The sequence below is a fragment of the Callorhinus ursinus genome, unplaced genomic scaffold (genome assembly GCF_003265705.2).
Source record: "Callorhinus ursinus isolate GAN/ISIS: 27379988/994484 unplaced genomic scaffold, GSC_fseal_2.0 scaffold59, whole genome shotgun sequence".
In the NCBI taxonomy this organism is placed as follows: Eukaryota; Metazoa; Chordata; class Mammalia; order Carnivora; family Otariidae; genus Callorhinus; species Callorhinus ursinus.
In genome coordinates this window covers 3056921-3072782 of record NW_027397121.1, presented here as the reverse complement: position 1 = coordinate 3072782, position 15862 = coordinate 3056921, and the positions used below count along the sequence as shown (strand labels likewise).

Here is a 15862-nt window from a genome sequence, read left to right as displayed (position 1 = left end):
CTTCAATTTCCTTAGTGGTTATAGGTCTGGTCTGTTCAGGTTTTCTGTTTCTTCCTGGTTCAATTTTGGTAGTTGATACATCTCTAGGAATGCACCCATTTCTTCCAGGTTATCTAATTTGCTGGCATAGAGTTGCTCATAATATGTTCTTATAATTGTTTGTATTTCTTTGGTGTTGGTTGGGATCTCTTCTCTTTCATTCATGATTTTGTTGATTTGGGTCATTTCTGTTTTCTTTTTGATAAGTCTGGCCAGGGGTTTATCAATCTTGTTAATTCTTTCAAAGAACCAGCTCCTAGTTTCATTCATCTGTTCTTCTGTTCTTTTGGTTTCTATTTCATTGATTTCTGCTCTGATCTTTATTATTTCTCTTCTCCTGCTGGGTTTAGGCTTTATTTGCTGTTCTTTCTCCAGCTCCTTTAGGTGTAGGGTTAGGTTGTGTATATGAAACCTTTCTTGTTTCTTGAAAAAGGCTTGTATTGCTATATACTTTCCTCTCAGGACTGCCTTTGCTGTATCCCAAAGATTTTGAACAGTTGTGTTTTCATTTTCATTGGTTTCCATGAATTTTTTAAATTCTTCTTTAATTTCCTGGTTGACCCATTCATTCTTTAGTAGGATGCTCTTTCGCCTCCATGTATTTGAGTTCTTTCCGACTTTCCTCTTATGATTGAGTTCTAGTTTCAAAGCATTGTGGTCTGAAAATATGCAGGGAATGATCCCAATCTTTTGGTACCGGTTGAGACCTGATTTGTGACCTAGGATGTGATCTATTCTGGAGAATGTTCCATGGGCACTAGAGAAGAATGTGTATTCCTTTGCTTTGGGATGGAATGTTCTGAATATGTCTGTGAAGTCCATTTGGTCCAGTGTGTCATTTAAAGTTTTTATTTCCTTGTTGATCTTTTGCTTAGATGATCTGTCCATTTCAGTCAGGGGGATGTTAAAGTCCCGTACTATTACTGTATTGTTGTCAATGTGTTTCTTTGCTTTTGTTATTAATTGCCTTATATAATTGGCTGCTCCCATGTTAGGGGCCTAGATATTTACAATTGTTAGATCTTCTTGTTGGATAGACCCTTTAAGTAGGATATAGTGTCCTTCATCTCTTGTTACAGTCTTTGTTTTAAAAAAAATCTAATTTGTCTGATATAAAGATTGCCACCCCAGCTTTCTTTTGGTGTCCATTAGCATGGTAAATGGTTTTCCACCCCCTCACTTTCAATGTGGGGGTGTCTTTGGGTCTAAAATGAGTCTCTTGCAGACAGCATATGGATGGGTCTTGTTTTTTAATCCAATCTGATAGCCTGTGTCTTTTGATTGGGGCATTGAGTCCATTTACATTCAGGGTAACTATTGAAAGATATGAATTTAGTGCCATTGTATTGCCTGTAAGGTGACTGTGACTGTATATTGTCTGTGTTCCTTTCTGATCTGTGCTACTTTTAGGCTCTCTCTTTGCTTAGAGGACCCCTTTCAGTATTTCTTGTAGGGCTGGTTTCGTGTTTGCAAATTCCTTTAGTTTTTGTTTGTCCTGGAAGCTTTTTATCTCTCCTTCTATTTTCAGTGACAGCCTAGCTGGATATAGTATTCTTGGCTGCATATTTTTCTCGTTTAGTGCTCTGAATATATCATGCCAGTCCTTTCTGGCCTGCCAGGTCTCTGTGGATAGGTCTGTTTCTAATCTAATATTGCTACCATTGTCGGTTACATATCTCTTCTCCCGAGTTGCTTTCAGGATTTTCTCTTTGTCTCTTGAGACTCGTAAGTTTTACTATTAGATGTCGGGGTGTTGACCTGTTTTTATTGATTTTGAGAGGGGTTCTCTGTGCCTCCTGGATTTTGATGCCTGTTTCGTTCCCCACATTAGGGAAGTTCTCTGCTATAATTTGCTCCAGTATACCTTCTGCCCCTCTCTCTCTTTCTTCTTCTTCTGGGATCCCAATTATTCTAATGTTGTTTTGTCTTATCGTATCACTTATCTCTCGAATTCTGCCCTCGTGATGATCCTGTAGTTTCTCTTTTTCTCAGCCTCTTTATTTTCCATCATTTGGTCTTCTGTATCACTGATTCTCTCTTCTGCCTCATTTATCCTAGGAGTTAGTGCCCCCATTTTTGATTTCACCTCATTAATAGCCTTTTTGATTTCAACTTGGTTAGATTTTAGTTCTTTTATTTCTCCAGAAGGGGTTTCTCTAATAACTTCCACGCTTTTTTCAAGCCCAGCTAGTATCTTTAAAGTCATGATTCTGAACTCTAGGTCCGACATCGTACTAATGTCGGTATTGAGTAGGTCCCTGGCTGACGGTACTACCTCTTGTTCCTTTTGCTGAGGTGATTTTTTTCGTCTTGTCATTTTGTCCAGAGGAGAATAGATGAATGAGAGAACAAAATGCTAACAGGTTAACAACATCCCCAGCAAATATACTCTAAACAAATCTGAAAAGATCTGAAACCAGGGGAAAAGAAAGGGAAGGAAAGAAAAAAGAAAGAAAAAAAGAAAAAAGAAAAAGATAAAAAGAAAAACAGAACAATAAAAAAAAACAGAATATAATCAGATATGATCAGGCTAGTGCATAGATCAGTGCCACACATTAGATTTTGGGCGTATTTTGGTCTGTTAGAAAAAAGTGCCTCCTAAAATTTTAAAGGAAGACAGACATATATGTACAAAATAAGGGTTGATACAATGAACGGATGGAAGATGAGTGTAAAGATGAAAATTATAAAAGATTTTATAAAAGGAATTGATACAATAAGAAGTTTGAAAAAAGAAAGAAGAAGATTTAAAAATAAAAAAAGAAATAGAGGGCACCTGGGTGGCTCAGTTGGTTAAGCAACTGCCTTCAGCTCAGGTCATGATCCTGGAGTCCCAGGATCAAGTCCCTTTTCGGGCTTCCTGCTCGGCAGGGAGTCTGCTTCTCCCTCTGACCCTCCCCCCCTCTCATGTGCTCTCTCTCTCACTCTCTCTCTCAAATAAATAAAATCTTTAAGAAAAAAAAGAAAAAGAGAAAAGGAGAGAATGTGATCAGGCAGGAGAGTAGAAGAAAGCCATACAGTAGTGATTTAGGGTATATTTTGATCTGTTAGAAGAAACTGTATCTCACAATTTTAAAGAGAACAACTTATATATATGCCAAAAATAAGGGTAACTACTATGAAGGGATAAAATATGACTCTAAAAATGAAAAATAAAAATTTTTTTAAAAGGATTGATATTGGTTGAAAAAGGGAAAAAGAAAAATTAAAAAAAACAGTTAAAAAAATTAACTTTGAAAAACTAATGAATCATGGTAAAAAAAGCCATGAATTCTATGTGCAGTATTTCCCTAGCGCTGGAGTTCTCCTGTTCTCCTTGATCGCTAAACTTGGTCTTGGCTTGCTGGCTGTTTGTGCTGATCTTCTGGGGGAGGGGCCTGTTGCCGTGGTTCCCAAATGTCTTGGCCGGAGGCGGAACTGCCCCGCCCTTGTCGGTCCGAGCAATCTGCTCGGGTTTGTTCTCAGGAGCTTTTGTTCCCTGCAAGCTCTCGGTACAGCTTTGGAGGACCAGGGTGAAAATGGTGGCCTCCAAATCTCTACCCGGAGGAGCCGAGAACTCGGGGCCCCGCTCCTCAGTGCGCCCCCAGAGAAAAGCAGTCACTCCCGGGTCTCCGGCCGCACTCCGTGCTCACCCGGCCTGTGACCGAGCGTTTCTATCACCCGCACCCGACCCCGTGTGGAGTCGCCAAACTCAGCAGATCCCTGCGGTGCGCTCCCGCGCCGCTCCTCCCTGGGAAGGAAGGGGAGTCTCCCCGGATCTGCCGCTTGTTGGGTCCCTGCTGGAGGAGCAGTGGCCCGACTGGGCCGCGGATCCCAGTTTATGGCCACCCCGAGCTGAGAGCCTGCGCCTCGGCTCCGTCTCTGCAACTGGCTTCCCCTCTCCAATACCTGGGAGCTCTGTTGCACTCAGGCACCCCCGGTCTTTCTGTGACCCTGAGGGTCCTGAGACCACACTGTCCCGCGAGGGTTCCACCCGCCCCCCACCCCCCCGTTTAGCCACTGGAGCGACGTCCCTCAGCGGAGCCGGCTTCTGAAAGTTCCGATTTTGTGCTCCGCGGCTCTATCACTTGCCAGAAGCGGCCGACAGGGGCCCCCTCCCCCGCCGTCTGTCCTACCGAATATCGCCTCGGATTCACTTCTCCGCACGTCCTACCTTCCAGAAAGTGGTCGCTTTTCTGTTCAGAGAGTTGTTGCTATTCTTTTCTTCGATCTCCTTTTGAGTTCGTAGGTGTTCAGAATGGTTTGATCCCTATTCAGCTGAATTCCTGGGACCAGACGAAATCCAGGTCTCCTACTCCTCTGCCATCTTGCTCCGCCCCCCCTACCCTTTTTACTAGTTTATTGATGACCATGGCTCATCTTGTTTTAATTGTTAGATAGTGCTAGACTGAGATCTTAGTAATGTGTCCAGGGACACAGATGATAAGGTGACTTGTTTTACATCTATATATCTTTTAGTTGTGGGGACTTCAAAAACCTAAAACTAGAGGTGTGTGTTGTGTTCTTGCTGTCCTTGAATTTGGTATAAAATGTTAAGACACTGTTTGTTACAGTACCCCATCTGGAATCCAAGTTGTTAAATTGAAATTATCTTTTAAAGTAGTAAGACCCATGTTGCTACATTCAATTTTTTTTTGGCATGTGTTGCTACATTCTAGAAACTAGTCCCCTTATTAAGAACTCCATCTTTTCCTTTGTAATATTCCCTTAGAAAGAAAACTTTGCAGACATTGAATGATTTAGAGTGATGTGTAACAGTTGAGACAGGCTGAATGCACTGTTGAAAGCCTCCTTTGTCATTGCCAGCTAGGATGTCATCTATTTTAACTGGCCTTTTTCTTGTTTGCCTGGGGTGAGCAAAGAGTGAAGATTTAGTAGAGCTGTTTCTTGCTTCCTAGCTGTTGTAGGAAGTTAGACTTTCTGGCTGTAAGTGTATGAGGTGGCACACAGATTGTTACTAGTCTTTAATCATCTAATCTTCTAGGCAACTGGAATGATTTTTAGAATGGAGGAGGCATTGTGATTTGATTTTTCCTTCTCTTCCTTCACCTCCCTCTCCTTCCCTTGCCTCCCCAGTGTCTCTTATTCTCTCCTCTCTTCCTTCTCCTTCCTTTATGTTATTAAAGAAGATTGAGCTAGGACATGTGACTAGTTGGTTTTTACAGATGAGTTTTCTTCATTAAGAACGAAACCCCATTGGGGCACCTGGCTGGTTCATTTGGTGGAGCGTGTGACTCTTGCTCTTGGGGTCATGAATTTGAGGCCCATGTTGGGTGTAGAGATTACTTAAAAAAAAAAAAAAAAGCTTAGGGGCCGCCTCGGTGGCTCAGTTGTTAAGTGTCTGCCTTCAGCTTGGGTCATGATCCCCGGGTCCTGGGATTGAGCCCCACATCGGACTCCCTGCTTGGTGGAAAGGCTGCTTCTCCCTCTGCCTCTCCCCCTGCTTGTGTTCCCTCTCTCAGTGTGTCTCTCTCTGTCAAATAAATAAATAAAATCTTAAAAAAAAAAAAAAGAGGAAACCTCTTTGTAGTCTAAATTCTTTTAGTTTTATTGATCCTTGCCTAACTTAGAGAAGTTTAGGGACCATAGTACTGGAAGGGCTTTGACTGGTATTGTTGTTTTCCTTTTGTGTCTTAAATATTTTTGTATCTCAGTTTTTTCCTCATTTTTGGACCAAAAAAAGTATTGTTGAGGAACATTGATATGGTGCTGTGTTTTTCTTATTTCCATATTTATATTAAAAATATTTTGTGGGGGGAACCTGGCATGTGTGTGTTTTCCTGGGTGGGAAGAGAGAGTAGTGTTTTACGGATGTAAAGAAAATATTATAAGTAAAATGTTTCTAGAATTTTCAGAAATCAGGAATATTAATTCCCCCAGATGAATTAGTTGGAAGTTAATTTATCCTTCATTAAAAAAATTAATATCCTTCAAAATTGGGAAATTTTTATTTCAGAAGAAAACAAATGATTAAAGTAAGATAACCATTTCTCCCATCAAGCAAAGATTTGAAAGTAATAATACTTAATGTTGGTAAGAGTTTATTGGGAAAACTTACCCAAATCATACTTTTTCATCTAGTAATTCTCCTCAGAATCAATCTTAATGAAAGTTGTTCAAAGATTTATGTCTTAAAATGGTCATTATAGGAATATTTATAATAGAAAAAATCTGGGGCAAAGATTGAACATCTAACAGCGAGTGACTAAATATATTATGTACTAGACTATTATAGAGGAACAAACATGTTTTTCAAGAATACTTAAATATTCTTGGGAAATATTAAGTAAATATAAAATGAAAAATTTACATATTTTTACTAAACTTTTAAAAATGAAATATGTGATCTGTGCAAAAGAAAGTATGTAATGTATATATGTCATAAAGCACAATGCACACTTGTGAACATACTACACAACTTTACCAACACTTAAATATAATAAATTCTTAATTATGTGTATCTATTCACAGGATAAGAAGGAATTATTTCAGAATATTAACAGTTCTCATTTTGGGGGGTTGGATTATCAGTGATCTTTGGTTTTCGCTTAAATGCTTATGTTCTTTTTCTAAATTCTGTACAGGGTTATGTGTTCTCAAAACTAGAAAATATCATTAAACATTATTCATTGAAAGGAGAGAAAAATTTAAGCTGGTTTCTTTCCAACTCCATTTCGTTGGAAAGAAACTTCTGGAAGTGTCTGCCGCGTGTTATCTCCTCAGTGACAGGTCATGACTGGGTACACAGGATGGCATTATCTACCAGTTGTAGGTAATACAGTATGATAGAGTTCCTGAGAAATGACAGGTTGGCAGTTACGGGAATTGTGGATGCCCTTTCTTCCAGATGGTGTTTGAACGACTTTTACAAAACACATTTTTGAAATCTACTTAGGTTTTTATGTTTTATACCTTTAGGAGAAAGGGATTCATTTCTCCATTTTACAAATATTGGGTGCCTATTAAGTACCAAAGAAGAGTGACCAAGAGGGTCATTTGCTAAAAGAAAACAGGAAGAGGGACTGATTTAATTTGGATGGTCAGGTAAAGCCTACTGAGGGGGTTTCAACCAGGACCTGAGTGACAAGAAAGAGCTATTCTTTTTTTTTTTTTTTTAAGATTTTATTTATTTATTTGAGAGAGAGAGAATGAGAGACAGCACGAGAGAGAAGAGGGTCAGAGGGAGAAGCAGACCCCCCACCGAGCAGGGAGCCCGATGCGGGACTCTATCCTGGGACTCCAGGATCATGACCTGAGCCGAAGGCAGTCGCTTAGCCAACTGAGCCACCCAGGCGCCCAAGAAAGAGCTATTCTTACTGTGATGTAAGGGTAGAGGAAACAGCATGGGCAAGAGCTCTGCAGCACATTCTAGGAAAAGAAAAAAGGCCAGTGTGGTTGGAATGTAGTAAATGAGGGGAGCAAAATGGTAAGAAAGAAGAGGGGAGGTAGGCAGAGTGAGACCATGAGGGAACTTCATGGTTTTGGAAAGATGTTTGAATTTTGTATTAAATGCAGTGGGAAATTGTTGGATGGCATTAAGCAAGAAATAAAAATAACTTATTTTTTATTATTTTTAAAAGAGCAAGTGAGAGAGTGAGCATGAGCGGGGGAAGGGCAGAGGCAGAGGGAGAGGGAGAAGCTGGGTCCCATGCTGAGCAGGGAGCCCACATGCAGGGCTCGATCCCAGGATCATGACCCAAGCCGAAGGCAGACGCTTAACCGACTGAGCCACCCAGGCACCCCAGCACGATCTAATTTAGTTTTAAAAGATTCCTCATTGCTTTGTGGAAAATCATGATAAGTGGTCAAGAGTGGGAAAGGGGAGACTAGTAAAAAGTCGTTTACAGTGGCCCAAGTGTGAGGTAACGGTGGCCAGAGTGGAAGCATTGACAAAGGAGAGTAGATAGATTTGAGGTCTGTTTGGAATTAGATGCATTGGATTTTGCTGAGTATTGTGTATGAGAGACTATAGGAAAGAGAGAGATCAAAGTTGGTTTCTAGGATTTTGACTTAAGCAACTGGAAAGAAGGTGTTACCATTTATAAAGGTGGACAAGATGCATCAGGCACGTTTGGGAGTATTGTAAGTTCCAGTTTGAAATGTTGACTCTGAGCTGCATATTGAGTTGTCAAATAGGCAGTTAAATATGTGAGTTTGGAGCAAGTTGAAGAGGTTTGGGATGAGGGTGAATATTTTTGAGTCTTTAGTGTATAGATACAATATTTAAAGCCAGGGAGAGGCGGAGGTAATGAGGACTGAGCCCTGGGATTTCCAGATAGAGGTCTTGACTGTGGAGGAAGAACCAGCAAAGGTGGCCAAAAGAGAGCAGTTAGGTGAGAAAAACTAGGGTTGGGAGGTAAATTTGATCTAGAATCTGAACAAGAAGAAGACAAAGTAAAGAGAGTTTTAAGAGGGATGCATCTGGATGAATGCAGTTGAGTGGGGGAGGGAGTGAGAGGAGATCAGAGACCCAACTCTTGCGTATTTGTTTTGTGAGGCTGCTGTAACAAATTTCCACAAATTGGATGACTTAAAACAACAGAGATTTATTCTTTTAAAGTTCTGGAGGCTGGAAGTCCAAAATCTGGTAGGGCTGCCTTCTCTCTGTGGGGTTCTAGGGGGAGAATCCATTCCTTGCTTCTTCTGACTTCTGCTAGCTGTCCCAGCATTCCCGGGTTTGGACCACATTCCTACAGTCCTTACCTCCGTTTTGATATCACCTTCTTTTCTGTGCATCTCTCCAAACTCTCTGTGCCCTTTCTCAGAAACACTTGTGGTATCATTTAGGCTCCCCTGGATAATACAGGGTAAACTCAGAATCTTTAATTTGTCTGCAAAGACCTTGTTTTCCAGATAAGATAAATTCCAGGGATTAACAAATTCCAGGGATTAGGATTTTGATCTCTTTGGATGGCCATTATTCAAGCTACTAGTCCTTGGTTTTAGAAACATGGTAGCCTTTGGAGATCTCTATAAGAGCAGTTTCTTTGGAGCAGTGGAACATAGGAGAATCCTATTTACCTTTCATGTTTGCTGTCACATAGAGAACTCTATTGTCTGTTTCAAGACTGCAAGACTCCTTTCTATGGGCAATCAGTAGTTGTATGCCTGTGGTTAGCTTCAAGTTTTACATGTTGAACATGAGAAAGGAGAGAAGGTCTCAGAAGCATCTGCCAGTTCTTTCAAGTTGTGTTACTGAACTGTGTGATCCAAGTTGGCATTACCAGTGGCCATTATTTCTGTAGCCAAAACCTGGCTTATTTTAGATTTCATACATCTCTGTTTTGATTAATAATATCAGTAGCTGTATTATTTTTTTCATAACCTGATTGATAAGCACATTGCTGGGAAATTCCTATTCAGAAAGTGGAATGGATGTCAGTAAGATTTAGGTATAGTGGGTATTTTAAATTATCTGAAGGGAGAAAAGGGGATGCAGAGAAAAAGCCTATTTTGCCATTTTTTTTCTTACCAGCTTTGTGAAACACAGATGGTAAAACTGCACACTTGGTGCTGAACTGCCCTCATTCGTTCTCTGATGCTTTGCATAATTCCTGCTGGACAATGGGAAGCATCAGAAGTGATAACAAGTTACCTCTTGCTCTCTGTGCTACTGCATGGACAAAAGATAGGGACCACATCTGGAAGAGGCTTGCTTTCCCGGGGTGGGGCGTATTTCTAGTAACAAGGAAATTCCTTCATCCTCAGTTCTCTTTCAGTTGGAACTGAAATAACTGGCAGCCTAAGGTTGCTTCCCTGTGTGTATATATATTTGGAGGGGAGGGCAGGTATTGGGCTTTCTCCTGATGAAAGGCTTTGCTTTCTCAGGGAGCTTACTTGATTAGCGTACATTAAATCTGTACTTATGGGACCATTTTCCTAAATTACTAGAGTGCTGACTCAGGATTTATGTGTACCCTTCAGCTTCTGTATTGGGGGCAGAGGCCCTACTATAGCATGGGGGAAAGAACACAGGTTTTGGAGTTAGCAGACCAGGTTCATCCACTTACTTGCTGTGTAATCTTTGACAAATTATGTACCCCCTGGAAGCTTTCCTCATTTGGTAAAATGGGGTTGAAAGCATCTGGTATGCTTACCACATACTAGCCATGTAATAAAAGTTAGATTCCACTATTACAATAACATCTTTTCGTCTCTTTATTAATTTTTATTCATATATTGATACTCAGAATTTCCTTACTGCCTTTGATGTCTTTGTATTAAGCAGAATCCTTAAAGAGATTCACCTGTTAACATAGCATCTCTTTTGGGGAAAGAGAAGCAGTGGGCCCCCACCTCCTATTCCCCTCCCCAATTTTGTCACTATGACAATTATTTGCCATTAGGTCTTGGGTTCTAGTACATTGGAAAACAACCATAGCCATCAGGGAATACTCCTGAGGGAGGCTTTCATTAATTGTAGAATTTACTAGGGAGAGCAGAAGAAAGTTGGCTTATTCTATATAGGAGCACCTCTGGGCAAAGACAAGGAGGGGAGTTGCTGAGGAATGAGGCTGTAAATAGGTCAGCTTATCTAACACAGAGTATTCTAGGAGGTTTGGGGAAGAAAGCTCTAGGATTGAGTTCACTTGGGAGAGGATCAGGAAGGGAAACAGCAATGAGAAGAACTTAATAGAAAAGTTATTGATTGCCCACCATGTTGTGCCTGGGCTGCTTTGTAGTGCAAGGTGCTGTGTTATGCTGTGAACACAGGATGGCCTTTGCTTACTGGGTATTTACCCCTAAGATACAAATGTAGTGTTCTGAAGGGGCAAGTGCACCCCAATGTTTATAGCAGCAATGTCCACAATAGCCAAACCATGGGAAGAGCCATGATGTCCATCAACAGATGAATGGATAAAGAAGATGTGTGTGTGTATACACACACACACAGACACACACAGACACACTGGAATATTATGCAGCCATCAAAAAGAATGAAATCTTGCCATTTGCAACAACATGGATGGAACTAGAGGGTGTTATGCTAAGTGAAATAAGTCAGAGAAAGACAAATATCATGTGATCTCACTGATATGAGGAATTTGAGAAACAAGACAGAGGATCATAGGGGAAGGGAGGGAAAAATGAAACAAGATGAAAACAGAGAGGGAAACAAACCATAAGAGACTCTTAATCTCAGGAAACAAACTGAGGGTTGCTGGAGTGGTAGGGGGTGGGAGGGATGGGGTGGCTGGGTGATGGACGGTGGGGAGGGTATGTGCTATGGTGAGTGCTGTGAATTGTGTAAGACTGATGAATCACAGACCTGTACCTCTGAAACAAATAATACATTATATGATAATAATAATAATAATAATAATAATAATAATAATAATAAAAGGATGGTCTTTGGCCAAGGTCATGCATTTCCACTACAGTTCCCCAGCTCTGTGACCTTGGGCGAACTGCTTGCCTGTCAAATGGAGATAAGACTGCCCTTGATTTCCTAAGATCCCTCAATTTAATAACACCTAGGAGGAGGTGGTAGGAACATTTCCTCATTAATTTAGTCATCATTTGTAACCAATCATATGATGTTACCTGGTTGTAGAAATTTTAATGTGATTTTTTTTTTTAAAGTGCATTTTAGAAGCAAAGCAATATGGTAATACCCATCTCACGGGTGGTGGGAAGATTAATAAGATAATGTATGTTAAGTGCCCATCAAAGTTAGTATTCAGTGAACTGGAGCTATTATTAACAGATGAAAAGACATGAAAAATCATTTGGGAACCTCTGAAGAAAGAATTTTAAATAACAGGGTCATGATGTGACCAGGATCTGAAAATAGGACTAGGGTGAAGTGAAAGAAGATGAGATAAAAATTCAAATAACGTTATGGAGATACATGAGTGTGTATCTGAGTAGAAAGTTTTACTCCTTTACAGACAAAATTTTCATCGTCTGTAGTGATTGTGGTATATGTTCCAGTGTGAACAGAGGGAATGTGGTAATCTTGTGGGACAGAATGACTCCTGTGTCATCTTCTGGGCATGTTAGAGTAATTCTGAACTTGCTGCTACATTATTTCTGAATTTGCTAATCACAAAAAGTAAACCATTTGTTAACATACTGATAACAAAGTGTGTGTTTGTTTTTTGTTGTTTTGTTTTCATTTCCTTGTGGGAGAGGGTGGCTGATTAGGGACTTAGCCCTAGTTAATTAGTTCAGTTGCCTGGCCAGGAGATTCTTACTTACATTTCAAACATCTTTATGTTTTCATTAGAGTAATACTGAATTTTTAGCTCTTCTTTCTTTTTTTTCTTTTTTTTTTGCCCAGGTCCAGCAAGACTATGAACCTCTGTTCCAAATGCTTTGCTGGTAAGTGCAGAAAAGGGTTTTTTATTTATTTTATTTTTTCTTCTTTTGATTGTTTTTAAGATGATCTAAATTATTTGGCCTTCCTTTGTGTATGCATGGGGTTTTGTTTTCTTTGCTTGTGTGTGAAAGTAGTTTCTCCTTACCAAGATGCTTCATATATTTGCCTAGGACTATTGAAACAGCCTTCCCCGAGTGAAATGAAATGGTCTGTGTACTTGCACCCAACAAACTTTACATAGTGTACAGTTGTGGGGATATAGTGGAACTGTAAAAACTTGTGTTGTGATAGGGTAATAACATTCATCTCTGATCTTGACTTGAAATATTAGTAGTGAATATTGTTTTTACCAGTGAGAATACAAGAGAAAGGATATTTTCATGGAGGAGTCAGGAAGGAGAATCATGTTGAATTAGCTCTAGAATCCAGTCCCTTATTGAAATCACCTTGGGTAAATCACTTAATCTCTTTGGACCTTAGAGTCATCATTTATAACATGAAGTGCTTGGGCTTGATGTTTGCAAAGGGCCTTTTCCAGCCCCCAACTGCTGATTGGTTGACTCCTTAAATTATGACTCCTTCATGAACTTAAACCTTCATTTTTTAAAAAGAATTTTATGTCTAATGATTTCATGTAAAATAACTAAGTCTTTACTGAGATATGTTTAACCTTCCTTTTCTGTTCATTTTGTCAAAAATAAAGCTGGACACTAGTTCAAGTGCTAAGGACAGATTTTAATCAGCAGTTTATAGCCATAGGGAAGAGTTCAGTTTGAACTGAACACAACTTCAGTTTCTGCAGAGGTAACTGGGTATTTTAAATGGAGAATGAGGGAGTAGAGAGGGATGCTAGCTTGCCTCAGTAGAGTCAGGGAAGTAAAAAAATTACGAAGGGCTTGTCAGTGTAAATGATGAATAGGTTGGTTGTGGCTACTAGCTGACTGTCCTGGAAGTTAGGATTCTGTCCTTCTACTGAGACTGAGAGACTGAGGCCCTACCATTCCTGATGGTGACCTTTTAAAATAATGGCTTTCATGTCCTTGAAATAGGGACTCCTGAGATGTAGGAGATGCATATGCATCTCAAAGGGACAGAGGAAGGATTCACAGTTGCAAATCCTTTTTAGTAAATGGTCTAAGGAGGGGGTGGTCGGAGGCCTTGCAGACCGGTGTTACAGCTAGAAAAACTTTATATTCTTTTGGCAACCTTGAGCTTTCTCAGGCAGGCACTTTAAGAGGGGCTAAGGTCATCCTAGGGATGGGGCCTTGAGTTGTTAGAAAATGTGTTAGTGTTTGTTTAAATATTTTAATGATTGGGGAAGGGGTAGAAGAAACCATCTGTGTTAATAGTCTGTAGTTTTTATAGGTCAAGGTTGAGTCCTAGTTGAGAAGAGGGCTCAGAAGAGCCTAGCTAGAGATTGGTCAAGGAGAGAATCTTTGTCAGATTTCACTATTCATTATGCTATTTGGGCAAGAAAATAATCATAGTTAGGCTTTAGTCCTTGACATTTTTGCCTAAACTAGGGAATAGATGGGAGGGAGTTGGGGGAGTTGGGAAGGTTGGCAGTTTGTATCTGTTAAAAGTTTGGAATTTGTCAAATACTTTAGGTCTTTAAAAGGAAAAAAATATTGGTAAGTTTGGTTTTTCTCCAACTTTTAACAGTATGTCTGCCATTAAATGAATGTATTGTGCTGTTTTACTCTGCATGTCTACAATTACAGATATGAAGAAACGCTTCCTTACTGGTGAGAGTTTAAGTTTTATAGTAGAGATGAAAGTAGCAATGAGACAAAATGTATATTAGATTGATGACTGTCTCCACATGGAGCTAGCTTCCCCTTATAATTCAGTAAAGTGTGGCTGTGGGAGAAGACCAGGCACCTTTGAGTTAAGGGGCTCACATCAAATACTCAAAAGAACTGTCTCGTGTCCCTAATAAATATAAAATTTAAAAAATTACCAGTGAAGACAGTTTAGCTGTGGTCTTTGTATTTCTTTATACTTGTTTTAGTTTGATTTTTTATAGTAATTATTATTTATTGTTTCTCTGGTGATCTGTGTCCATTTACTCTTTATACAGCTTTGTCATTTTTGCTTTTTGCTTTAAAAAATATTAAGAGGGTATTTTCAAGTGTGTAAAGAAAATACTCCTTTTCCCCTTTTTATCTTCATCCCCATATTCTTAATTTCCTCAACATCATTTGAAAGGAATGACGAGTAACATCTGCTTGTGGAAGTAGCATCTGGGGTTCTTTTTGAAATACACAGGAAAAGTCATTGAACTCTACAGATATATTTGTGGATTTTGTTCCTGTATGGAAATAGAGTATAGAAATACACTGTTGCAGCATTAGGTATGAGATGTGTAGGACAACATGAAGATTATTTTGGCCAAAACCACTGTGATTTTATTTTATTTTTTTTTAATTTTTATTGTTATGTTAATCACCATACATTACATCATTAGTTTTTTTTTTTAAGATTTTTATTTATTTAACAGAGAGAGAGATAGGGAGAGCAGGAACACAAGCAGGGGGGGTGGGAGAAGGAGAAGCAGGCTTCCCGCCGAGCGGGGAGCCCGATGCGGGCAGGGAGCCCGATGCGGGGCTCGATCCCAGGACCCTGGGATCATGACCTGAGCTGAAGGCAGACGCTTAAGGACTGAGCCACCCAGGCGCCCACCACTGTGATTTTAAATACTCCTTTAAAGTATACTATAAAGTATACAGTGTGCTTTTAAAAGATGGAAAAATCACTTTAGAAACAGCTGCTGTGTCCCATTAGGTTAGGTATTTTTCAAGATTGCTTTTCAGAATAAATCTATGTGGTGAAAAAGTGAGTTTGTTGTAGCTTATTTACATAAAATTGAAATGAGTAAAGACATGTTTAAAATCTTGTTGGCAGAGTAGAGTACTAGGTGAGGAACTGTGGGTGCTAGTTTATAGCTAACTTTGATAACTGTTTGCCTCTGATGAAATATTCTGTCAAATGGTGAGCATATGCCCCAGTAACTGCTATCACTGCAGATTATTTTGCTTTTTCTTTATAAAAGATTCCTGGGCTGTTTGAAGTTGGAGAAAGGAAATGAGTATATGGGCAGTGAAAGTTACTAAAAAACCACTGAATTTTTAATTTTGCCAGTAAATTATAAACCAAATAATAGTGTTTCTCCATATTGTTGTCTGTATCAGCCATTTGCATGAATGTAGAATACCAGCCTGGCTGGATTTGCTGTTCCTAACAGCTTGCAGCTTAACCAACATTCCTGTCTTTGAAATGGGAGGATATTTTCATTTTTATTTTTTGACATCTTGAATCCTGGTTTGGCTTGGCTGAAATCATTTTAGGCCATTGGAAGTGTGTCTCCCCGCCCCCCCCCATGTGCAATATGCTACTTGCTTAACCTTTAAGTGCCTTTGACCTGAAGACCCTTATCATCCAAGATTTTCTTGTGCCAGAATCACAAGGATATTTAAAGGAAGTATTCTCATATGTGGAACT

The 15862-nt window shown here is 39.7% G+C and overlaps 1 protein-coding gene across 4 annotated transcripts in view; it reads left to right on the top strand.

Moving 5' to 3' along the window:
* ZFAND3 (zinc finger AN1-type containing 3) overlaps positions 1-15862 on the top strand; it is a 329473-nt gene that overhangs the window by 102430 nt on the left and 211181 nt on the right. For 3 of the 4 annotated variants that reach the window (XM_025862526.2, XM_073884968.1, XM_025862528.2), the window contains one exon: positions 12323-12363. The exons of the other annotated variant lie outside the window; for it this stretch is intronic. In XM_025862526.2, coding sequence (XP_025718311.1) covers positions 12323-12363 — 41 coding nt within the window. The remainder of the gene's footprint in view (positions 1-12322; positions 12364-15862) is intronic. 4 annotated transcript variants of the gene reach the window in all.